The 26,797-nt window shown below is 37.7% G+C and overlaps 1 protein-coding gene across 3 annotated transcripts in view; it reads left to right on the top strand.

Moving 5' to 3' along the window:
* The window catches only part of LOC110382600 (coronin-7), a 28,469-nt gene extending 6,699 nt beyond the window's left edge, over nt 1-21,770 (top strand). The window contains exons 3-23 of one of the 3 annotated variants that reach the window (XM_064039332.1): nt 1,448-1,634; nt 1,987-2,190; nt 2,533-2,754; nt 3,101-3,228; nt 3,711-3,851; nt 5,626-6,201; nt 7,459-7,567; nt 8,037-8,165; nt 9,249-9,369; nt 9,995-10,096; nt 10,401-10,498; nt 10,737-10,850; nt 14,290-14,532; nt 15,067-15,326; nt 15,699-15,820; nt 16,765-16,903; nt 17,537-17,668; nt 18,055-18,129; nt 18,872-19,007; nt 19,662-19,786; nt 20,041-21,770. In XM_064039332.1, the coding sequence (XP_063895402.1) occupies nt 1,448-1,634; nt 1,987-2,190; nt 2,533-2,754; nt 3,101-3,228; nt 3,711-3,851; nt 5,626-6,201; nt 7,459-7,567; nt 8,037-8,165; nt 9,249-9,369; nt 9,995-10,096; nt 10,401-10,498; nt 10,737-10,850; nt 14,290-14,532; nt 15,067-15,326; nt 15,699-15,820; nt 16,765-16,903; nt 17,537-17,668; nt 18,055-18,129; nt 18,872-19,007; nt 19,662-19,786; nt 20,041-20,133 (3,456 nt within the window). In that variant the 3' untranslated portion in view covers nt 20,134-21,770. Of the gene's footprint in view, nt 1-1,447; nt 1,635-1,986; nt 2,191-2,532; nt 2,755-3,100; nt 3,229-3,710; nt 3,852-5,625; nt 6,211-7,458; nt 7,568-8,036; nt 8,166-9,248; nt 9,370-9,994; nt 10,097-10,400; nt 10,499-10,736; nt 10,851-14,289; nt 14,533-15,066; nt 15,327-15,698; nt 15,821-16,764; nt 16,904-17,536; nt 17,669-18,054; nt 18,130-18,871; nt 19,301-19,661; nt 19,787-20,040 lie in introns of those variants that run through there. The other 2 variants (XM_064039330.1, XM_064039331.1) reach the window with 2 other exon arrangements.
* Nucleotides 21,771-26,797: the final 5,027 nt, after the last annotated feature.

The following is a 26,797-nucleotide window of genomic DNA, read 5'->3' on the forward strand; positions in this document are numbered from 1 at the left end:
CTTTGCGCACCCGGATAATAAGTACCCTATAGCCTTCCTCAAAAAATGGGCTATCTAACACTGAAATAACTATTCAAATTGTACCCATGGTTCCTGAGATTAAAGTGTTTAAACAAACACAGCTTTATAATGTTAGCATAGACTTGTATGATCCAGATATTGTAAGTGAGAAATAAAGTTATTTAATTGAATATTATTCCTTTTCCTGCTACAAATCGGATCAATTAACTCTTTCCTCATAAAACCAGATATCTTCAGTACTGAGGTAGTAATGTTTTCCTGCATTATGTGGCCCTCTTAATTAACGATTACCTAAAGTCACCTAGATGCTCTCTTTAACTTCAAATGGCTAAGTTAAATATTTTATCATTAATTATATATACTGTGGAATGTGTAGCCTATGGTATTCCAAACCAATACAACTTGGAATCAAAACGGCGAAGTGTCTGCTTGCTTGGCCCCTATAAATATAACTAGCTTCCGCCAGCGGTTTCGACCGGGCTCCGTAGGAAGTACTTCACAGTCCCGGATAAAAATTAGCCTATAGTCTTACTCGATAAACTGTCTGTTTGACACTCCAAGAATTTTTCAAATCGAACCAGTAGTTCCTGAGATAAGAGCGTCCAAGTAAACTAAGGAATTCTTCAGCTTTATAATATTAAAATTGTAGTATAGCTAGATCAAGTCAAATCTTGATATACCTACTTCCTACTAAACATTAAGTTTGCATTGTGTAAAAACAAATGCTTTATTGATTGGATGAGTCATAAACTGATTATTTATTCATAGGAAAACCAATTACAAACATAAACACAGAGATTAATATTATGTTCATGGTAATTATTTCTAATTACCTACACGTTCGCGTACACGATATATGCTAATTAAAATTGGAATTAATTAATTATTTAGAAAGTCTTCAGACTGAAATAGGTCTGCATGGTACAGTGGCAGACAGCAAAATGTTATATTTTTTGTAATACAGTCTCACCTGTTTTCCTTGAAAGAAATAGCAATTTTCTCAGATAGTACATGTTCAGGGCATATTATTACTAGCTTCCGTCAGCGATTTCACTTACTGAATTCCACCCACAATTATTCTGATTGTAATCTACATTACTGCTAAGTTTTATCAAAATTCATACAGTAGTTTGTACCTATAAGAAGAACAATCCTTACAAGCTGAAACTTTGATAATATTAAGTAGGATTTATTCACATACAATTTTGCCATTTCTTATACTCTAGGGGATTTCGGGGGGAATTAATAAAATAGTAATCTTAAATCTTAGTTTTTGCATCTTTTAACATCTGTTTATGTCCCATTACTGCGTAAAATGTAAGATTTTCTTTGGACTTTCTAAACCCTTTCTTATTCTAGGTCCGCGCTAGCTTTATTTCAACCAACCGTGCTACATAAACTTAGCAATCAAAATACTTATTTCTAGGTAAAAATCTGGCATATCCCGCCTGAAGGCTTGAAGGAGTCACTCTCGACTCCCGAATGCACGCTGTCACAGAAGCAGCGCCGCGTCGAGAACGTGGGCTTCCACCCCGTGGCTGATGGCTTGATACATGTGGCTTCGGGCCATGAGCTCGCGCTGTGGGACCTTACCAAGCAGAAGGAGGCTTTTGGTAAGTGCTTTAGAACTGTAAATAACTATATTTAGTCTAAGTTTGCTAAAGATATCATCCGTAGTATATCATCGTAGTAATTCTAGGAAGTTATTATTATAGTTTTTTTTTACAAAAACAGTTTTTCATGGTTATATTATTTATTTAAACTTGAACCAAGTAGGTTGCAAATGGGATAGAATTGAAACTTAGAGTTTATTAAATGATAACTTTGAATTGTACCTGAAAAAGTATCCTAGAATTTTGATAAATCTAAGGATTACCTACTAATGAATCCTCCGCTTTGATCATGTAACTACGGTGTTTTATTCAACCAATTAGTTAAAATCATATATCAATAATCTTCCTACAGTGAACAGAGACCACTCCGAGGTCATACAGTCAACATCTTGGAAGAAGGATGGCAAGCTGCTAGCGACGTCCTGCAAAGACAAGAAAGTGCGCATCATAGACCCTCGGGCCTCCACCGCGGTGGCTGACGTGGCCAACAGCCATCAGAACATAAAGGACAGCAGGATTGTGTGGCTGGGAGACCAGGACAGGATCCTCACTACTGGTAAGGATATTAAAACTTTAATTATAATTTACTCTGTAACTGAGATCCAGATTATTTTGAAATATGGTTTTAAAAAGCCTTTAGTGCTAGGGCTAAACTATTATTTTTCTTAACAAAATGGGAAGCTGTCTTTATTTTTGGGGAAGTTTTTCTGAAACTTGAAGTTCCATTTTTGCATAGGTTAGATGTGCAATAAAATATTTCTTTATTTATTGACTTTTTGACTTACAAATTAGCTCTTGCTACATTTTTTTTTCAGTTTTTTTAATATCACAAAAGAGTTCAAACATAGAGCAATATACACAAATTTACACATGTTTCACTATACAATGTCTTTACCAGGATTCGATTCAGCCCGTCTCCGTCAGATAATGATCCGCGATGTTCGCAACCTCTCCCAAACTCAGAAGACATTGGAACTGGACTGTTCTACTGGTATCCTGATGCCTCTCTTCGATCCTGATACCAACATGCTGTTCTTAGCCGGCAAGGGAGATACAACCATACTGTATATGGAGCTAACTGATAGGGAACCTTATCTTATCGAGGGCCTTAGACATTCGGGTAAGTTGAATTTTGTATGCTAAGTACAAAATCTCAGAATAAATGATACAAACTTGCAAATATCTTGATACATCCTTAGTACTACAGTCTGCACTGTGATATCCAAGCTTGTAGTTTAACTGATACCTTTACTTTTGTCATTTAATACTAATTTGACTGGAGTTTTACACTTCACACATGAAATATATTATACTTAAGCTACTTGTCTACCAAACTGTCAATTTTATGAACAGAAATGGAATTTCATGCTTGCAAACACGTATTATTTTGAAATACAAGGACCTCATTCTAAAAATATCACCGTAAATCTTGTAAAATTCACATATTTGTTATTTCAATACTCTAGGTGAACAAACTAAAGGTGCATGCTTAGTACCGAAGCGAGCTCTGCGTGTAATGGAAGGCGAAGTTAACCGCGTGCTGCAACTTGCTGGCTCCTCCGTCGTGCCTATCATGTACCAAGTGCCGAGAAAGGTATGTTACACTTTAGTTTACTTATAGGGAACATGTTGGTCTAAGTTTTGTAATGTTATAGATATATGAATACGCTTCACTCTTGGAAATAACATTCATTTTAGATACGTCCTAGTATGTGTACGATCTTTAGCTTGACGCATCCAATGTGTACCTGTAACAAAAAAATATCACGATATTAACACGAAAGTTGAAACTCAATGCCATTGGTTTCCTGAAAGTGGAAAAAGCTAGAAGTGTTTCTTTTTCAAATTACTTTGAAACTGTCTTATAAATAAAATTTTCGAAAAGCAGTTTGTACAAGTACCATTTTTTTTTATTCTTCTCAGAATGCGTTTCGAAAGTTTCAAAAGTCACAAGGTCACAAGACTGACTTCGCAGTCCGATATGGGAGTCGAAATGACTCTATCATAGTCTTGCGACAAATCAATCACATATTTTCATACTGACTTACTGGTGGTATTCAACATCTTTTCCTACAGAGTTACCGTGACTACCACGCAGACTTATATCCGGATACATCCGGTTCAGTGACGTACCTCAGTGCCCCCATGTGGTTGGACAACCAGGATCACCCCGTGCCTAACATTTCTTTGCACCCGGACGCCAACAATGGCACTCAGGTAGGTCCATACTATGCTAAAGTACATAGTCTGTTAGTGCTGCGGGTGTAAAAAGATCCTTAGATGTGATTTTATGCCCTACTCCGCTATGGGCAAGACAGACTTTATTGTTTTATCTCAATAGCAAAGTAATATTCATGTCTTGTCTTACATAAAGATCTTGTCATCTTGAAATATTATGCACAGATGTAATATAAATATTTCGTGAGTCTTTTTACACCCGTTTGTTATGTTATGTTTTCAGTCAGTGGGTGTGATTTTTTTCATGTATATTTTGATTTTAGCTAGGATTGCTTTTTGTATGAGATTAGAATTGAATAGTTGCATGAGGATATTAAATTTTTGATGTGATTTACTCACGATCCTGGGGATAAGATTCGTCTTGTTTGCCGTGATAACCTATTTATTGGGGAAGCTATAAGCTATAAAAAATAGCCAGAGATGTTCTGAGACAACCTCAGCTTTAAATAATAAAAAAACATTGCATAGTTTTTTCAGATATAGGAATAAAATTAAATGTGAACAATAAGAACATTATAGTTATTCAGAGCCCAACTAATGCCGAGATTCCACCAAAATTGTGTAAAAATAAGTTGCGATTTCATGCTTGTGCATGTCTGCAATTTCGCCGACATTTTACAAATATTCGCACGAATCGTGGAATTTCACCATAAGAGTATCATGGTATATAGAATCAGAGGCCTGGTTATGACCTGTTTTAGTTGTCCAGATTCAGTCAGAATAGTTAGTATAAGAAGAAAATTCAATTTGTTAAGGATAACGTAGATCCGAAATCTGGATAGCTAGAATACAAAGTATGTTAAGATTTTTTTTTGAAAATTCAGGTTACTAACTGAAAACGATTGTAAATTGTAAACTCAAAGAAGTCGCTAATAAGGGTCAATTCCCACTGAAAGAGCAGCGGCCGGCAGCGGCCGTAAGAGCACGGACAATGTAAGAGTGCGGTGCGCTCAATCACTTGCATTTACAGCCGTTGCCGGCCGCTGCTCTTTCAGTGGGGATTGACCCTAAGCCTGACCTATTAGAACTTGATTATAGTACGCGCCAAATAAGCGTGCAATAAAGTTCGTTCACCTCCTTCTACTAAGGTATCCCAATATTTCAAAACGATACGAAAAAAATGTATGAACAGTGTCGCTAACACGATCAATACAAGTGTATCGTGGTAAGAGGCGTCCTTGTCGCAAAGAATTACAAACCTTTGGTCAAAATTATGATCAGTCGTTTTTAGTTCAAATATGGGCAGACAAGCGCATTCCAAATTCGGAATGACGGAAGGACATTGTTACAAAATGGCGGACAGGTGATGCGCCCCTGACGGCAGGGCGGTTGAATGACCTTTATTACAAGTTTAATTGGCGCGTACTATAGTAAAATAGTTTTAGTTGTGGTAGATATTATTTTTCTCTGCATGTTTTATTTTTAATTGAGTTTTTTTTATAGCATTAGCTATTTTGTGTTGCGTTTTCTTTTTATGGTTTACATGGAATATTAACCCATGGTTTTTGTTTATTTTTGTAATTATAGTGACGTGAATGAGTGGTTGAAGTTTTTATTTATTATTGTAGAACAAGGTGAGTTTAGAAGCTTGTTATTCAGTGATTATTGGTGTTATTTTATTTAGTTATTTTGTGTGGTGCTTGTATTATTTAACATTGCGGGTGTACATGGGGAAAGTGAGTACTTTAAGTTTTATTTTTTTTATTCAATCTAATTTATTTGTAAGTTAATTTATTAGAAATTCTCCTTTTAGATTCATCGAGGCAATTTAGAAGAGATGGCTAAGGCCATATTGGCAATGCCTCCGCCGAAAAAGACAGACTCGAAAAAACCAACACCAGTCCAAATCGAAGAAACCGTAAAACCGGTTACAAAGCCTCAAGTGCCACAAGAGCCGAAAGACGAAGACAGAATCGACTTCGTTAACGTAAAAGACCTGATAAAAGGAATGGAAAGACAGAAACCAAACAAAGTGGACTATCAGAAAGAAACAAATGGCTTTCACAAAAAGATCACAGATAACGGCCACGACAACTGTCACGAGAAGAAAATTGATCCTGAATCAGAGAAGAACGAGCCTGACGTCATTCCGCAAAAGACCAGCGAAAAGACCGACGAGAAGACTGAAAAGACCATCGAGAAAACTGACAGTACTGAGTCTACCGAGTCTTCTTTGTCAAGAAGCAACAGTTTGATCAATGGCGTACCTGTACAGGTACCGAAACCCATGCCTAGGTCTTCGATATCCGAGCCTGGGTCTACCGATGAACATTCTGAAGCCCCTAAACCTAAACCCAGGACCACCACCGTACCTGGGTCGGGTTATAAGGTACATGAGGTTTGTGGTTTGAAGTGTAGATTGGTGTATTTGTGTGAGTGTGAGGTTTTATTTACCGTAGTACTAGCTGGTGCCCGCGACTTCGTCTGCGCAGGTTTAGTATTTCGAACAATATGTTTACAAATTGTAGCCTATGTGTTATTCTGATGTATAAGCTATATTATTGTAAAGTTTCATTAAAATCCATTCAGTAGTTTTTGCGTGAAAGAGTAACAAACATCCATACATCCATACATCCACACATCCACACATACAAACTTTCGCGTTTATAATATTAGTAGGATGTATGTATAGGTACTCCTCTTGGTTAGGTATTTAAATAAAGGTAAATAATCTTGATATAGCTTTTTACACTGGTTACAGGTTAAAGTAATGGTTCAATTGTATATTCATTATTACTGTATTTAGTTTTGATTTTTAGCAGCATTTTATTTTTAGTTTATTCTTTATTGCACACATAAACACATTTTGAGATACAGATAACAGAGAGATTATGCACAACGGCGAGCTTAACCCAGTGTTGGGTTCTCTTACATACAGCTAACCTTAAGAGAGTGTAAGAGTTTTTAAATAAAAAGTTGTATCAAGGTTGTTTATATTTAGTTAAATAAATGGAGTATAGAGTGTGCAGCACAGTACATGCGAAATTACTCAACGAGTGTGAAGTTAGCGTTTTAGTCTGAGCAGTTTTTAGGAACTTGTCTACTGCATAAATAATCGGCCAGCTTCAGACTCGCCAAGTTATTTTGGTCATAGTGTGGTTTCATAACGTAGGCTTCTTAAGCCCAAGGTCAGAAACAACTTAAACGTAATTTTTCTTAAAAGAATTGTTTATTATGATTCAATTTCAATTTTCAAAGTAAACGGTTGTTTAAGAAAAACAGACGTTTATGATGTCGGTGAAATTGGGTCTTAGGTTTTAATTTGCACATATCAGTTCCAAACCACACCCATCTTTCTCTGAAGTTCTATCAAATATATTTAATAAACTTTTTGTTTTTAATTTATTTTAGTATGCATTTGAACGCTTCTCCAGTGTCCATTAACCACCAAGCAGAAAAAACTAAGTCAGAATTAATTTTGTGTATGTGTGTGAAGATATCCTGAGTTTATTATTATATTGAAATTGCTTGAATACCTTTGAGTTATTTTTTTGTTGTTCTTTTTTATCAATTATTTATTTATTATTCTATTAAGATATTTTAATAACCTCTTAAACTGTAGTTTAATGAATATTCTGTTCTTTAGCCTCGCCTTGGACCGAAGCCGTTCTCAGCGGCTACCGGCAACGAAGACTTTTCGTTCGATAAGGTGTTCTCCGTGCCAGCCGTGCCGGGACTGCCTAAGTCTGATTCAGGTCAGTTATTCTTATAAAAATATGTTTTTTAGCATCACCGGCACTTATGACCAGCGGGGTATGGACAAATCCCCACAGCTTGGGGTAAGCCGTTGTTCCGTAGTGGACGTGTATCGGCCGTGAAAACGTTCTTTAGAATTTAAGTGAATTTTCGCACTCTTGTCTCTATGTTCCCATCTATCTTTATGTATATCGGTTCAGCTGTTCTAGACCCGCAAGTTCTATGCCTAATAATAAACGAAGTTTTCTTGATTAGTTACGATACATCCCGTTTCAATGCACAGTATAGTTCTCGCCAAGCTCAGTGGCGGTTTGTAACTAACTTCCGTGCACAGCTCCGCCACTAGAAGATAAAAAAAATCTCCGGAATGACTCATGAGATATTTGTGCTGTCATAAAGTTTAGCGAGAGCCTGCTATATCAGCCGAAAAAAATATAGCGATATTATAATAATAAGATTGTTTTACAGCGACTTCTCCCGTGTCGGGTCAAGCGACCACCCCGACGGCGACATCCACGCCTCCCGCTAAGGACGGCAGCGAAGAGAAAGACAAGTCTCTGTCGCCGACCAGCGATGTCGAAATCGCACCTAATAAAGGTACTGAGAACTACTAACACTTAATTATAAAAAGTGGACTTAAAAGTACCGGCTTAAGTGCTAAGTTTAGTCCATTAACTTTGTTCGAGACCACGCAAAAAGAGTACTGGCTTCATTATTAGGCTTAAACCACCACAAAGTCAATGAAATAAACTTAAGTCTAAGATTTATGTATAAAGGTACTAAGGGTCAAATGACTACGCACATCTGATTAAAGTCCAATAGTTAGTTTTATAAGTGACTAGCGACCCGCCCCGGCTTCGCACGGGTGCAATGCAAAATATACCTACTACAGCAATAAGTAATTTTGAGTAAAAATTTGAGTAATGCAAAATGTACCTATAAGGCGAAGCGCGGCCATCGACGCGCTATTTATAGGCACGCGCCGCCCGGCGCAAACAACTACGACCCTGCATTTTAAATTTGTAATATCTTCGGTAATATTCACTTAAATTACATGCTGTAAAAAGCATATTGATCTATAATAAATGCACAATTTATTTAAGGTACTTAATTGGATAAGGATTAATGCTGTATTGTTTAAAATCACTTCGTAAATAACCATTTTTTAGTAAAGAATAAAAATGGTTATGCTGGGTTATCCCTAAGAGATAGACATATACCATCGCGGACTTTTTTGTTGAACTTTTTAAGGTGAACAATACTGTAGTACATTATTTTGGTCTATCTCGTAGGGTTCAGCCAGCGTTTGCAATATAAGCGCAAAAAAACGTGCTTATTTACGACATCACATTAGAAACCTTTAAATTTATCAGTATTTCTCTACTATATTATGCATTTATTATACGTACAAACCTTCCTTAAGAATCACTCTATCTATTAAAAAAAACCGCATCAAAATCCGTTGCGTAGTTTTAAAGATCTAAGCATACATACGGACATACAGCGAAAGCGACTTTGTTTTATACTATGTATTGATTTATTGATTTTGAAATTGTTTAATTAAATTAGTCCTTTTCACAAAATTATGTCTTTAAAAAAAACAGTGATATACAAACTTGTCACGAAAAAACATTATTTAATTACATAAACGTTGACATTTACCACATATTCTTCCCACAGAAGAATACACGAACGGCAAGTCTGATACAAGTTTGGAAGAGGAGGTGAATTCCTCAGACTCCGGCTACCGGCCCAAGACTCCGAGCACAGCTGAGCGTAGGAAGATGTTCGAGACTACTGAGTAAGTTTATTAAAGTAACTAGCATCCGCCCGCGGCTTCGCCTGCGTGGTGTGTTGATAAAAAGTAGTCTGTGTTAATCCAGGGTACACTATCTACATACCAAATTTCAACCAAATCGGTCCAGCCGCTTTGGCGTGAAAGAAAACATACATCCATACATTCTCATAAACTTTCACATTTATAATCTAATATTAGTAAGATATTTTTTGGTTTTTGGCAAACTCGGTCATAAATCAATTAAATGCTTTATAATTATTTTTGCTTAGGGTCAACCCTAAAGCTTTTCAATATTGGAAAGCTACTTTATGTTACTCGGGGATAGTCTATACCTGAGCAGCATAACATAGTCCGAGTAACATAGGCTATATTCTATCTCGGTACTGCGGGAAAACATCTAGTGCTTTCCATAATGTTACTTTCAGGGTTCCATAGTAAACTGGGCACACTTATAGTTTCGCCATGTCTGTTCGTTCGTCCGTCCTCGTTTAATCTCAGTGACCGTTAGCACTAGAGAGCTGAATTTGGTACGAAAACTGAAGTGGGAAAAAAGTTTTATCAGCTCTTGGCCTGTTTTTATTTTGTTGAATATATAATTAAAATTAATAATTTTGTTTGTATGTATCAGTGGCGGGGCTGCGTCGATAGCGGAGCGGCGCCGCGCGTACGAGTCTCGCTCCGTCAGCGTCGCCGTCGAGTCCGACACGCCGCCCTCGCCTGCACCCTTGAGGTAGGCCACAACATCGTATTATTACTGAAAAATCTGTCCAAAATGTTGCCATTTTATACGCTTCTTTTTATTAACCGACGAAAAAGGTGGAGGTTCTCAATTCGACTTATTTTTGTTTATGTTTTTTTAAAGAAAGCTCTCTTAGTTACCACTTCGGCTCTGTTTCGCATAGGGTCGCAGTATTATGCTGACCGAAGGCCGTATTGCGTGATTATAACGCATATTTTGTTTAACTTCATGTCTCTTTTATTTTTGCCTAACATTATTATATTATTTTTTTACTAATTCAACACAATTGTTTCAGACGGCGAGATTCGCTCAAATCTCGCAAAAGTCCGGACCGCGAAGACAAGAGAGCTTCAGTGCCGAATGTCACTACCAAGAGGACGTCTACTGTCTTCGGTAAGAATAAAAACATAAACACATTTTAAATTATTTTTTTATTTCTTAACTGTCTATTGTACAATAGGAGAACAACTGACACAAATTGTTTGGTTCAAGAGTTTTAGTAGAACAAACTACCTAACCTGATCAGCGCATGAAATCGGCAATCCGTGTTTCTTTTTTACTTACTTACTTAATATTTGTTTAGCATTTACTTACATACTTTTAAATATTGAAAGCAAATTTCTGTTAACAGGCAAGGTGTCGAAATTCCGTCACTTGAAGGGAACTCCGGGCCACAAGTCCACTCAGGTGGAAAATATCAAGAATATTAGCCGACAGATATCTGGGGAATGCAACGGATTCTATGGTAAGTGACTTCATTTAATATTTGAATGTGCAATTTGATCAAACTTTAGGTTAGGTAAACTATCTTTTTTGTGATGCTCTCCTTTAAATATTGTTCTTTTTTGAAAATGTTCTCAACTCGTCACCGGCTGACATATGGAAGTTTCTTAAAACTCTCGGTATCTCTAGATCTATTCCTAACAACAACTTATCTTCCAACTTTTCACTGAATGATCTAAATAAACATTTTTCGAAAGCATGTTTGCTCGCGGATGCGGTAAAAAATAAAACCGTGTCTGAAATTACTTCCATGCCCGTATTCACTCAAAATTCTTTCTCTTTTTCCCCTGTATCTGGCGATGAGGTTCGTAAAATATTTGCTAACATCAAATCCAAAGCGGTTGGGTGTGACGGTGTCAGCAGAATCATGATATCCTTCCTTATTGATGTTATCCTGCCTATCCTTACTCATATTATAAATTTTTCCTTGGAGTCTGAAGTTTTCCCCACGTCTTGGTGTAAAGCATTTATTATCCCACTTCCTAAAATTAATAACCCCAGCTCACTTAATCACTTTAGGCCTATTTCCATACTCCCCTTTCTATCCAAAATCCTTGAAGCAGTTGTTCATAAACAATTGTCATCACACATATTCAGTAACAACCTCCTTTCTAATTTCCAATCCGGATTTCGGCCCGGTCACAGTACAGCCACTGCCTTGCTCAAGGTAACCGAAGACGTTAGGGAGGGCATGGAGAATTCAAAGGTTACTTTATTAGTTCTTATTGATTTCTCCAACGCTTTCAATATGGTTGACCATGATATTCTCCTTGCTCTCCTGTCTCGTTTTGGGGTCTCATCGCCAGCATTGGGTTGGTTCTCCTCATATCTTCGTGGTCGCCAGCAGGTGGTTCGCACTGATCAGGGTTTATCCGATTGGTGTGATCTGGAGGCTGGTGTTCCGCAAGGCGGTATTCTTTCTCCCCTTTTATTCTCTTTATTTATTGATGCCATCACTAGCTCTTTAAAATGCTCTTACCATTTGTATGCCGATGACCTGCAATTATACGCACAAACTGAGGTCGGCAATCTTAATAATTGCATATCTTTAGTTAATGCTGACTTGCGAACTATTGAAGAGTGGTCTGACAAATTTGGATTAGTTGTTAACACCGGCAAATGTCAGGCCATCCTTATAGGCAGCTCCGGTTACCTAAACCGTTTGGACACTAATTCTTTAACACCCATCGTCTTCAATAGTTCAACAATAGGCTTAACGCAACAGGTGAAGGATTTGGGGTTGCTGATTGACAGCAACTTCAGTTGGTCAAAGCAGGTTAACCAGGTAAGTCAAGGGTTACTCTAACGCTGCGATCTCTCTACAGGTTCAAGCATTTCCTTCCTATCAGTACTAAAACTACTTTGGTACAGTCTCTTGTGCTTCCTATCATTGACTATGCTGATGTTTGCTACTCGGATCTATCTCAAGAACTTCTCAACAAAATGGATCGTCTTCTCAATAACTGCATACGCTTTATTTTCGGCCTTCGTAAATATGATCACGTTTCCTCTTTTCGTTCTCAGCTTAAATGGCTGCCTATTCGTCATAGAAGATCCCTTAGATCTCTCTGTATGCTCTTCTCTATTCTCAACGATCCCTGTGCTCCTGATTATCTTCAAAATTATTTTAAGTTATTGGGCAGTTCTCATAGCCGTAACCTGCGTTCCTCTGAGAATTTGTTGCTCGAAATTCCATGTCACCGCACCGGATTTATGGCTAATTCTTTTGCTGTATCAGCAATTAAACTCTGGAACGCTCTTCCCCTTGACATAAAAAAGGCACCCAGTAAGTATTCCTTTAAGCGTAAAGTTCGCCATCATTATTTAAACTCCTTACCTAATTGAGTCGTCGTCACTCACACGTCACATTTGATATTTTATTTTTATGTTGTATGTATAATATATATTTATATATTATTATGTTTTAAGTATTTATGTATTGTAATATGTTTTTATTTATCTATTCATGACTTTCTCTTTTCTTTTTTTTTTTTTTTGTACTACCTATTTATTTTCTCCCTTTAACCCGATGGTTGACTGGTAGAGAATGCCTTGAGGCATTAAGTCCGCCAATGTACCTATTTTGTACATAAAGTATAAATAAATAAATAAATAAATAAATAAATATTGATTTAAGTAATAGGCTAGTTTCCTAAAAAATAATAATTAGTCCGTCTTGTAGATTGTCCAAAATTAAGCGATACGTATTTTTTCTTTTTTAAATTGGATCAGAACTTGTTAAGATATAGCGTGTTAAAGTTGAGTGTGACGTCACAAGTTGCTACAATTTTCAGGACACTGTGACGTAAAAGGCCCCCACTCCTAATTTTTGAAGCGTATTATCTTTGTCATTTTATGTTTAATTAAAAAAAGAAAAAATACGTATCCAATATTTTTTTGATTATCTAAAAAGCGGACTAAATATTATTTCATTATTTCGACCCTGGTTGATGACTTGATTTGTGTGAATTATGTATAAACATCATTTTATTTTTTTAATATTTTGAAATGTTATGTTATTTTTTTGTAAAAGTCACATTAGTGCTATATTGAAAAAGTAATAAGAAAATTACAAAAATAATGAAAGACTTCTATGTTCAATAGAACTACAGTTTACAATTTTCGTAGAACTCGTTGTCGTTCTGAAACTGAACTCCTCACAATAGTCCGCGTATCTATTCATATCTCTCTCTTACCTCTGCTACCCGTTGAAGCCTAGACTTGGTTTTTGTGTGGCGATTTTGTAATTTTCCGTGACGACAAAAAGTTTGAGTAATTTAGTTTATAATGTAGCCTTCTTCTATTGGAAGTCGTCAAATGACCCTTCCAGCTGTGGGTTTAAGGGAGTGTCAGACTTACTAAAACCCGCCATTTTCAAGCCCCTTATGTATCGGGGCGGCGGTAACTCTTTCGAACAATCCCGCAGGCCTATAATCAGAGTGCCTAGTGCGAGTTTTGCAAGTTAATTTTTCGATGCGAAGATTATCATACCATTGAATCACGTAGCGCTTATCATAGAATTGTTTATTTAATAAAGTCTGTCATCGGTACTTGGTCATATAACACTCCAGCTCACTTTTGCCAGTGTAAGCATTATTAACCGGCAAAATGAATGAACATGTATGGCCTTACTACAAAAACTTTAGCAACTGTTTTACACTTGTCTAAAAAAAGTGTGGTTCCAAAATGGATCTTATTTCAACGTCATAATTTGACATTTTTTTAGACAAGACTTAAACTGACGTTTAAAAGCTTTTGTGGTAAGACGGGTAATATCTAAATTATGTGACATACCTACGCATACGTATCAATAATCATAAGCATACGACTCTTTATTTCAATAGATTTATAATTACTTATCGAGTTGCGAACGCTCGTCTCATAATGACAATACTCAACAGCCAACGGCGTCCGCTGCGCCGTCCCGCTCAGCGGTGGCGGGGGTCGCGTGGGGGTGGTAGAACTGCCCGTGGGGGCCACGCCCCGCGCCCGCGCCGCGGCCGCGCACCCCGCCAGCACGCGCGTGTTCGCGCTGCTGCACCCCGCGCCGCTGCAGGACTGGGCCTGGGACCCCTTCTGCGTCACCCGCCTGCTGGTCGCCTGTGACGACGGACAGGTCCGCGAGTGGATTATACCGGAGGAAGGTCAGTACAAACAAACATGTATGCAAAATTTCAGCTCAATTGGTTGAGGGCAAGTGCCTTAAAATTGAGTTGTAAAATTCCACCCGAACACACTTAGTTACATACATACATTGCAAGTTAAATAAAAGCTTGTAAAAAGAGACCGTTTTCTTTGCAGAATTTATTATAGATTATAAATCAATATGTGGGTGTTTCAATTGAGATTGTTCCTTTTAATTTGTGGAATCGGTTACACATAAATGTGGTGATGTTTTAAAATGTAAATTGTCTTATGAGACCTCAGGTGTAATTTCTCAAATCAACAGTTTTTTTTTTTGTGGGAAATGAGTCGTAATAACTCGGCGTGTAATAAATCAAATATAACAATAATCCGTAACTTACTTATATAGAACTTTAATGAAATCGGTACTTTGAACACACTAAACGTGCCATGATTCAAAATAAAAGATTACAAATTCTAAAAATGAATTATCTAAATGTCTGTTTGTGAATAAATCAGCAACTCATGCCTCACAAATTCTTACCACCCAACAGGTCTCACAGAATCAACCAACGAGCCCAACCGGACATTCTCCGCGCACCCGGATAAGATTTACCTCATCCGTTTCCACCCAACGGCCTCCGATCTCCTCACCACGGCTGCCCATGACCTCAGCGTGAAGATCTGGGACCTCAGCCCGGAGGTCCCAGTGGCCGCTATAGTGCTGACTGGACACACTGACCAGATATTTGCATTGGATTGGTCACCGTGTGGCGAGTATCTCGCTACGGTTTGCAAGGATGGACTTATTAGGGTGAGTTCTTTTGAGTGGCAATATTTATTTAAAGGGATTTTTTCACGTGTCTTACAGGCCATGGTATGATTTTGAAACAACTTATTTATGGCTTGTATAATTATAATATTTTCGCCCATATGTTTATACTAAATATATAGTTTGCCGTATCCTCCTGATTTAATCTACATATGAGGGTTTTTGCACTATTCAAGTATAAAGATAACCAAACTAAACAGCTGTCAAATCACAGATATGTTAAACCAACCAATTTCACTCCAGGTTATGGTTTATTTTATACTTAAATGGTGCATCTCGCCCAAATCTGTGCAATCGGTAAGTAAAAGTTCTTTCAAAATAATAATAATTGTAAAGCAATGTACTGTTATATAGGTGTACAAGCCCCGCTCGTCGCCGGAGCCGATATTATCGGGCCCCGGGCCGGTCGGCAGCCGCGGCGCCCGCATCGTGTGGGCACTTAACGGCACACATCTTGTTGTCACCGGGTTTGATAAGTAAGTTATAAATTAAGTATGTATGTTATATATCATCATCATCAGCCTATCGCAGTCCACTGCTGGACATAGGCCTCTCCAAGTGCACGCCACTGAGATCTATTTTCGGCTTCTCGCATCCATGTTATATATAAGCAAAATAAATTATAAACTAGGGTAAACAACGTAGGGTAGGGTAAGGTACATAAACTAACTAACATTATTGTCGTTACAATCTAATCAATCTAATGGTTAGATTGTAATTTAGTTTGTAAATTATCCTATCATTAATTAGCTTATACCCGCGGTTTCACCTGTATTGCATTAAAAGTTAGAAAAATATAGTATTTAAAAGTAAAAAAAAACATTTTATAATAATTAGATGCTATTTTTAGCGGGATTTTCATTTTTAACTGAATTAGTCATATAAACATTATTTACGTTTACTTATGACAGTGTAGTATTCAGTATGGCTGTAGTTTAAAGAATTATTATTGTCTGAATTAAATTAAGTCAGCATCCTCGGAGCCTTTTTCCCAAACTATGTTGGGGTCGGCTTCCAGTCTAACCGGATTAAGCTGAGTACCAGTGCTTTACAAGAAGCGACTGCCTATCTGACCTCCTCAACCCAGTTACCCGGGCAAACCTTTGGTTAGACTGGTGTCAGACTTACTGGCTTCTGACTACCTGTAACAACTGCCAAAGATGTTCAATGACAGCCGGGACCTACAGTTTAACGTGCCATCCGATACACAGTCACTGTTGTCTAAGATATACTTAGAAAGTACATACAAACTTAGAAAAGTTGCATTGGTACTTGCCTGACCTGGAATCGAACCCACGCCCTCATACTCGAGAGGTTGGTTCTTTGCCCACTAGGCCACCACGACTTTTTGAATTAAATTAAGTAAAATATATAAAATTAATTTTCGCATTATTTACTACATGTATTTACTTTGTAACAGAGTATCCGAGCGTCAGATCCTGCTGTACAAGGCTACCGACCTGTCTGCGCCCGTGTGCACGGTGGGGCTGGACGTGTCGCCCGCTATACTTCAGACACACATCGACCATGACTCCGGAACTCTCTTCCTTACTGGACGGGTTAGTTTATTATCAAATCTTATTCATTTCTAACACTTGAATCGGATCCTCTACAATCTACATCACCATGGTCACGGGCAGATTCAGGTGTCGGTTTGTAACTAAAATATCAAGACGATCAACATCTTAGTCAGGATTAAATATTATTATATAGTCAGGATTAAATCCGTAAAACAAGTTTTATTTAATTATCAAATCTTATAGTACAGTTTCGCAAATAACTTTTCAATCTTAAGAAAAGATATGTTTTGGAATCGAGCTGACGACTGCGACTGCCGGCTACACATTGTTCTGCATCATTGTTCGAGTTTCCTTCACCTTTTCAATCACTCATTGATATTCAAGATATACTTGGAAAGTACATACAAAAATAGAAAAGTTGCATTGGTACTTGCCTGACCTGGAATCGATCTAACACTCATTTGAGAGGTTTATCTACTAGGCCGTCACGACTCGACTGAATGACGATACGACGAAATAGTAACAGTTAGGATTAAATTCGGGTCAATCGCCTCGACGTAAGCCAGGACTCGTCAACCTGGTCTAAGTTGACGGTCATTCAGATGTATTCAACTTCATTGGTGGTAACAATGTAGTGTGATAAAACTGAGATTTGTTTGTATGTTTGTTCAGGGCGACTCGACGATCTACTGCTACGAGGTGACGCGCGAGGCGCCGCACCTGTGTGCCCTCTCGCACCACCGCGCGCCCACGCTGCACCAGGGCATCGCCTTCCTGCAGAAGAACCTCGTCGCCGTCGAAAAGGTTACTTGTAATGATAATCGCCTCCTGATAGAGAAAATGCTTATACTTGGATAAAAAGTAATAAACATACATACACTCACTCACACACTCACTCGTTCACTCACTTGCACACTCACTTATACACTCACTTGCACACACACTCATACACTCACTTGCACACACACTCACACACACACATAAACACACTCACTCACACTGACACATATACACACTCACTAACACTGACAAACTTTCGTCTTTATAACATTAGTGTGATGACTACGTGTTTACCTCTGATGGCGATCGTATCCTGTCTGTTGGGAAAAAGACCGCATTGTAAATATAAGTAATAATTTAGAAAACCACCACACTTTTACAGCAATTACTTAGTTACGATCGCATTGCAGGTGGAATTCGCGCGAGCTCTGCGACTCACCAACGGAACTATTGAGCCGCTGTCCTTCACCGTGCCCAGAATAAAGGTAAGTTTAGATTACAAAATCAGGATTTCACAGAAAAGCAAGTTTAACAGTTCTTTTACATAGTGAGTTCCGAAACATAAATCAGTATAAGCAATCCGACGCCATATTGTACCCAAATAAGCACAAACAATAATTTCAATATGGCGTCAATTTATGACGTCATTACCACAGTTTAAATATATTCCCTTGTAAACAGTTGTGAAGCTACGTATTTATTAACGTTCGTAACAATGTCACTCACATACGCATGTGCTCGATGCACGACACTCGGTACTGACAGCACCGGTAGCGCCGGTAAAAGCTCGTCGATGCACATGCGTGTCTGAGTAACATTTTTACGAACGTTAGTAGGTAGCTTCGCTACTGTACATCTTTATTCTGTGTGAATACACTGGCCGGTATATTTTAGAAAGCCGCACGGTAGGATGACTTGACGTCACGTCATGAGTACTGCCTAGTACATTGCGCTATATTATGTAACACTTATATAGCTGCCTGTTCACCGTGTGAGCAAAACGGGTGTTGGCGTCGTCTTTGACGTTAAGTGTTCATTAGTTGCGTGTCTACGTTGCTGGTCGCTGCAATTTCTTATGCCTTATTCTTTCTTATTTGGAATTTTAATATAATACTTTTTTGTGTTTTGCCTGGGTAAACTAGGTTGAGGAGGTCAGAGAGGCAGTCGCTCCTTGTAAAACATAGCTGGGAAAAGGCTCGGAAGGTGAAGATTTGTTTTGTGTTTTAGAGCGAACTATTCCAAGACGACCTGTTCCCGCCGACGCTGGTGACGTGGTCGCCGTGGCAGAGCGGGCGCGAGTGGCTGGCGGCCTGCAGCGTCACGCCCTGCCTCGCCAGCCTGCAGCCGCCCGGCATGGAGCCGCGTAAGTATTGCTGTACTATCCTCTGCCAACACGACTGTTCCCGCCGACGCTGGTGACGTGGTCGCCGTGGCAGAGCGGGCGCGAGTGGCTGGCGGCCTGCAGCGTCACGCCCTGCCTCGCCAGCCTGCAGCCGCCCGGCATGGAGCCGCGTAAGTATTGCTGTACTATCCTCTGCCAACACGACTGTTCCCGCCGACGCTGGTGACGTGGTCGCCGTGGCAGAGCGGGCGCGAGTGGCTGGCGGCCTGCAGCGTCACGCCCTGCCTCGCCAGCCTGCAGCCGCCCGGCATGGAGCCGCGTAAGTATTGCTGTACTATCCTCTGCCAACACGACTGTTCCCGCCGACGTGGTAGGGCAGAGCACCCTGAAAATAATTCAGGAGGCTTGATTCCGGTAATTTTACTTTAGTCAATAGATCAGACACCTTTTTTATGGTGGGAAATCATCAAACCAACTCGGCTGTAGGTGAAACGTTAGGGAGTGACAGACTCTTACTGACTTAGTTCCACCATGTTCCTTCTGAAGCCCTTTGTGTACCAGGGCCGCGGGAAATCTTCCAAACAATCTCATTATTATTGTCCAGTTACTTTGGAAAGGGGTTATTTGAAGATGCTAGCCTACGTTGTGGTTAATTCCTTACTTTATGTTGTACAGTATCAGCACATACAGCGGGCTCGCCGGTGTCGCGTGCCGCCCCGGCGCCGAAGCCCGACCTCATCAAGTCGCACGTGCCGCATGCTCCCGTGGCGCAGCACGACGCCCGCGCCAAGGAGGACAGCGTGAGTACATACATACCTCACAGTTTCTTTCTCGCCTCAAGAGTCAATTACATAAATCAAAGTATCAAGTAATATCATCGTTCGTTTTTGACATAGAAGGTGTCAGACCTACCTGCATTATGGCATCTCTACTTATCGTTCCTTACTCTGCTTCATTCATGTATTCATTCTCTATGGCGTTTGCATCTGAAATTTCACAAAAAAATAATGCCCATTGCAGTTAGTCCTACATGTATAATTTCTTTTTAACACAGATAATGAAATCCATAAGCGCAAAGGTAGCAGTGAATATGAAACTGGAGCAAGACAGCATGGAGGGAGTTGACGAAGCCGAATGGGATCAGTGAGGTAACCCGACTAAACCAAGTGCAATTGAACAACCCTAGCTTGTAGTGTTATTTAGAGGCTCCCGTATTCGGTCGCGTTGTATGTACTCGACTGACCGCCCGTAGACTTGTTATGGCGGTACGCATAAAGCTGTATTTGGCAAGTTTTTCGTCAACTTTTTATAGAAAGCCAGATTTCTGGTATTTTGACACAAGACAGAATTTTCTCTGTACATACGAGAATTTGAAAAAAACTTTAAATAACAGTTAACGAATTTATACTTTGTGAAACGATTAATCTTTATACGTACTGCCAAAAGCAAAACAGGTATAGCCCCCTCGCAGAATAAAATTAACTTTTTATACCTACCAATAACTTGGGATTTCTAAATATTTTCTAGAAATTTTTCCCGTCGATCCCATTTTTACATTTTAATCTTAGATATCAAATAGTCGTGGTATTGTAGAGTACTAGAATAATAAGTCGGCACATAAGTCCAATAATATGTACTGATTATAGTTTAAGTCCATTGTCAAAATATACTGTGGAGTTTGGAAATAAGGACTGTCGAAATGCTAAAGCTAATCAAAAATTACGTGAATTAAATGCATCCCAATTCAAAAAGCTACTCATCAAATAAGACAATGAAATTAAAATTGACTAAAATCAGGATATTTAAAAAATGTGTTATAATAACCTCGTTTGGGTCTTAATATAAACTTAAGTCACAAAAATGGTCACATAATAGACATTTGTATAGTCGGTGCAAAAACATTTTAATGACATAAGAATAAGAATCAATAAAGACGACTCTTATTTCCAAATTCACAGGTTTTTATTACAAAAGATATCAAATTCAATGCTCACGGCCACACTTTCATCGCCGCACTGCTAAATGAATTATTTGCTATTAAACGCTAACTCGTGATCTCATTGATGTTCGACCAAAACTTAACCAACCATGCTCATAGAATGCTCACTATATCGCGTTTCTTATTGACCCCATATTTGTTCTAATAACGACTGTGCAACTCCAACGTTCCAATGCTCAAAATTACAAAAAAATCATTAGTCGACTATTGTCACTTCACTCAACATATCGATACTTTTAGTATCGACGCCAATCGATTTATCGCATAAAGTTTTTATTAAACAAATAGGTGTCAACGCAACATTCCTACATTTTGCCATAAAAAAATGCATTTATTTATATTGCGTATTTACTTTATGTATGAAATAACAAGAAATATTGAATATACGTATGATTTGTATCTAATACTTGTATGTAAGGATGTGTAGGGTATTCATACTTATTAGGGAATTGACATTTTATTATGTAACCGATATTATTCTATAGTCACCATTAATATTGCTAGAAATGTTACTGCCTTGTAATCACTGTAAATTTTTGATAATGAATCTTTATTATGTATTTTCTCTCCGCATTTATTTGGTCTTAAAAAAGTACTCTAGAAACGGAAAGTGTTTTAATTACTCAAACAAGATTTACAATGATTATAAAGTTAGTATAAAAGCACGTTGAAGTCGGAGTGAGTTTAAATAATAGAATGACTGCTTATGTATGTACATAAGCAACACTTGATTTGGATACCAACAATAGTCGCTTTCCTACAACTAGTAGGAAGTATTAAATAAATGGAATGAAAAGAATATTAATGGCGTTATGAATTACTCCCTACATTTGAATAGACATGCATTAATTTATATTGACATCCTGTTAATTTTATACAGTTTATTGAATATTGTTATAAATATACTTCACTTTTTGCTTACATGACATAATTTGCTTCGTCTTCAACGTGTCTTTCTCTTAGTCTTTGTATATGAAAAAAAAATATCTTTAACGTATGAAAGCGCGACTTAGAACCGCTAGTTGATGCCATAAACCCATCACGTTTTGCTCAAAACGCCAAAGACTATGTTTTTCTTGTCAATGTGTTGAAATTGTATTAGTTTATATTTTATTTCCTTTTTTGAGACATTACGGTAACAACAAGTCAAGTCAGAAGTCTAAAGTATTTATTCGAAGTCGAAATGAGTCTAGACGAAATTCTGTAAAAGTTGCTGTGTGACATGTCTCATCCCTATTTCTTATATAATTCCAAAATGTCTGTCTTCCCTGGTAACTGACAGACAGTTCTAGATAGCTAGATTTTGTACCTAGTATTAAAATGGAATCTCATTTTATTTAAAATTATGTATTAAATATTCCCATTCAAAATTGAACTTTATAGTCATGAAATTAAAAGTTAAAGCGCATCAATAGGCCTACAAGAGCGAGTATGACGAAATGCATTCTCTCGAGACGATACTCGAATATGTCATACTCAGGCTTTCGTATTTTACTTAAATATTTACGAATAGGTGTAATTTTATTCACTAGTCAAAAATATATACTTTAAATGGGAAGATTCTTAAAAAATATGTTCAAAATGTATTACTTTATGATTAATTTATAATTAAGGTTTCTATGTATATTTTTTAGTTTAGATTAAAAGCGGTTTGTTGTCAGTGATGTTTTTATATGGTAACATATACTATCAAAAAAATATTTGTTTTTAGTAAACTCTATTTACCAAGTTACCATCAAGATACAACAATAGCATCCTATAGCTTTAGGAAACTGAAGGTGTCATGGACTGCTCATAAATAAACCTTAACTAAGGTTTCATATACATTTTTAAGGATACACTAGATATCCAACCACTTTTCTTATCTAGTTATTTACATATATTCGAACATCACCGACAACAGACGCTTCATACTATTGCACATTATATTCATATCAAATAATAAAGTAAATCACCCATATATCGTTTGTTTGTAAGAACGCACCTTTGGTAAAAAAACTATTAAACGTGGCAAGATGATTATTGTGAAAGAGTAAAGTCCTAGAGGTATAGAGGTTGTGGTCTAAGTTAAAGCGGGTTTATAAGCTGAACGATTACTTAAAGCCTAGTCATTCATGGGCTCAATTATATTTCAAAAAATCGCTTTTGCCTGAAATTCTAAGGCAGCTTTGGTCCAAGCCTTACTACATCGTTGAATCTGGTTTAGGCTTCTGTTTTTTAGAAGTTAACTTTACTGTTATCTGTATGATAACATACCCAAAAGCGGAATCCATCTTAATGGTATCATGTACTCAGACCACACCCTATTTCCCATCTGTTTATTTTATTAAATCTATAATCTTGAGAGATTTAAATCAAAAGTAACATTTGACGGTTTCTGATGATACAAGTTTCTGTGTGCTCAGCTTGAAGAAATATTATAATTTATTGAATTTAAAGTATTAGGCATACTGTGTTATTAACATAAATTATGATGAGTATTATACAGTAAAAAGTTCTACAGTATTATTTTATTACATTCTCAGTCACATAAATGAAGTTGCAACTAAATATATTTTACCTGAATCCCACAGCTTGTAAAGAAATCGTCAAATTATAGACTATCTGACATGCACAAAAACTCAGCATAAACTTGCTCTCTAAACAATCCCTTTACCAAAGTTGTGAAATGACAATAAATTAATTTTGTAACGTAAAACCTTCCTCGTCACTTTTTAAATTGTTTCGTCCAAAACCTTTATGTATGTAATACGTAAAATTGCTACAAAATTGGAAATCTAGTGCCAATGTTTCCTTTTACGTTTAAATTATTATGAAATCGGCGTTAGATGTCTTGAATCTTTTCCCTAATCCTTTATCGATAAAATTGATCGATAACAAGAAATAAGGAAACTTCCAGACGATTCATTTGTCAGTTTTATCGATAAAGGTGACATGTAATGTAATATATGATCACAGACGATACCCTCATTGTGTGAGTGCGTGTAATTTTTGTATTTTTGGATGTTGTAAACCTACAGATATCCTAGCGTTAAGGCTCAATATTTGGAGATATTTTTATTATTTTGCATTTTTTTATTAAACTCTTGCTAAATTATTCAGTGTTTTATCATTTTGAACCTACCTACTTACTTCAATGAAAACCCATTGTTAATATAAAAATTGTGACATCATCATGGTCCACAATTTACAGAATCAGCAAAAAAAGTTGCTTCCAATTGGTCAGACAACTATATTTTTGTCCATCAAAGTTTCAAATACAAATCAATTGCCCTGAACAGAGAAGTCAAGAGCAAACAATACGACTTTAGACAATTAATTCGTACCATACACGAAGAGTTGAACACGCAATTTAGTTCCCGGAATCTAACGTGAGAACGTATTCCCATAAACGTCATTTGGCTGGAACGTGACTCCAGTGTAGGTACATGATCAGCAAAATGTGGGTGGTGTGGAAGTTCAAGGCGCTGTTTAAATCCTGCTAGTGAGAATTTACTTTCACTTGGACACCGCAAGCACTCGTTATGGGTAGTCAACAATCAAAGAGTTTGACAATCAATATTACTAAGGGTTAAGGTTACAGGGGTGACTCTTGAGGAGGTCAGAAAGGCAGTTGCTTCATGTAAACAATTGATACTCTTGCTGAATCCGGCAGTAGTACCATTCTTATCAAGGGATTACCCGGGTAACTGGATTGAGGTCGGTCAGTTAGGCAGACTACTCTCTTAAGACATGAAAATAACGCTCGAAACATGGGTATCTTATACCTTTGTACAATCCTTCAGGGAAAAACAGGCATTTTATTATGTTACATTTATACAGAAATTCCCAAGTCACGTTACACCCATCCTTGGTACACGAAACAGTATTGTCAACCCGTGTCGTGTCGTAGATTGATGGCCTGGCTTAATCCCAGGGGTGAGGGGTCAGGAGCAATCAGACCAGCCTTGTCACTCAATCTGATGAACTTGTGTTTCCTGACGTAGGTACAGCGTGGAACGTGGTGTCGGTTGCATGGCAAGTGGGTTATTACGTCGTGTGTTCAGATAATAAGAGATTACTAGATTGGGAATAGGATTACTTAGGCGTTAAACTTATTCAAATTGTTTAGTGATGTAGAGTGTATTTGTTAGAAAGGCACCCTGCTGTATTACATGGGTTTTCTTGAATTTTGGAGGACGGTTTTCATTATTCTTTGATTTATCATTTTAACCATCTTTAAGCCAGATACCTACTTATCATTAAAATTGTTGCACCAGCAAGATATTAAAGATGAAGAACAAATATACACAGCAACCAATAAATATGTAAATCACTCACTAATCCGACTGGGAAATCCAATGCTCTGCAAAACAAAATCACAGGAAGAAGCCACTTCGCGTCGATGTAATTCAAAGCCAACTTATCTTAAGGTCTCGTAAAAAAGGTTTTCAAAGAACTGTTAGTTGATAGATGTTCGCAATCTGTTGGGCAGGCTTTAGTGGTGTGTAGAGCACCTATCTCGGTACGTAAGATAAGTGGGGAGTAGGACGACAAGCGGTCACTTAGCGCTGACAAAGTGCTTTACTGATATCTGTGCTCAGGAATATAGTGCGCTTGCAAACATAATAAAGAAGAAGTAAATAAGAATGACATTTAATTTAAAGTGTGTGTCGTCATCTAGATTTAACGTAACCTACTTTTTGCGTTGATTTTCGATGTTTAACTTTCGTAAAGAATTGCTGGGAGTAACTCGAAGTCTTGATATTTATAGATTTGAGAGCAATTAGGCTCGCTGAGCATACCAGAGAACCTAGGTGCTAAAACAAAATTGTTGTCTTTATATCGTCACGACTACAAACAGCGATAAACAATCCTATATCCGTTCCCGAACCTTCCTTCCATAAAAGCCTCCGAAATGTCACTGCGTCAAAATTTGAGAGGAACAAACGTCATTAATTGCGATTCTCGTGCTCTACGGGACAGATATTGCCTCCTTTAGTATCCAAGTTATTTAATCTAAGTAACGTAAGCCGTAACTTTTGGGGCCCAACTTATTTGTTACGTTGTACGTGAGCAACCTCACGGACCAGGTAAAGGTTTGTTGAAATACTCGGCCATGATTATAGGGAGGCAAAAGTAATACGGTAAAGCCTACCTGTCTATGAATATATAGGTCGTTTGTTTGACCTTTGGTTGGGTATCGAACGCAGGATACAATGTTTAGATATGCTACAAAAGTTTCAGGTTTCAATGCTTGTCTGTTTTTAAATAAATAGGTGAAGCTGAAATGCTTTTTTTTACACAAGTATAATCATGGTTCATCCCCATGGGAGTGCTTAAGGCTCCTTGTCTTGTCAAAATCGACAACCTAAGGGGGTGAGGTACGAGCCCACTTCGGGGCGCCGCTCACGTTTTCGCCGATACGAAAACAGTCGACAACTGATTTTTGACATAACTCGTATCCTTGCCTGTGTTCACTGGATGGAATAAGGTAGTCAGTAGGAAACTAAACTTTTTTAACAAATAATAATCTTGCAATAATTTTCTTTAGATTTTTTAGAAATCGCAAACAAATGATTCACATTAATATGTTCCCAAACAGACGTCTCATTTATAATTTTGATTAATATTCCTACAAAGGTCAAAATAGAATATGGTATGAGATAAGAGTTTTTATAGATTACAGGTAATTTTGGATTTTGAATAAAAACTACTTAAAGGACAATGGGCAAATCTCTACGGAGCCCGGGCTATCAGCGGCCAGCGATGATTTTGGGACTAACGAATGTAGTGTGGTCATAAGTGTGGTCCTATAATTACTGTTATGAAG

Source organism: Helicoverpa armigera, chromosome 19 (genome assembly GCF_030705265.1).
Source record: "Helicoverpa armigera isolate CAAS_96S chromosome 19, ASM3070526v1, whole genome shotgun sequence".
Classification (NCBI taxonomy): Eukaryota; Metazoa; Arthropoda; class Insecta; order Lepidoptera; family Noctuidae; genus Helicoverpa; species Helicoverpa armigera.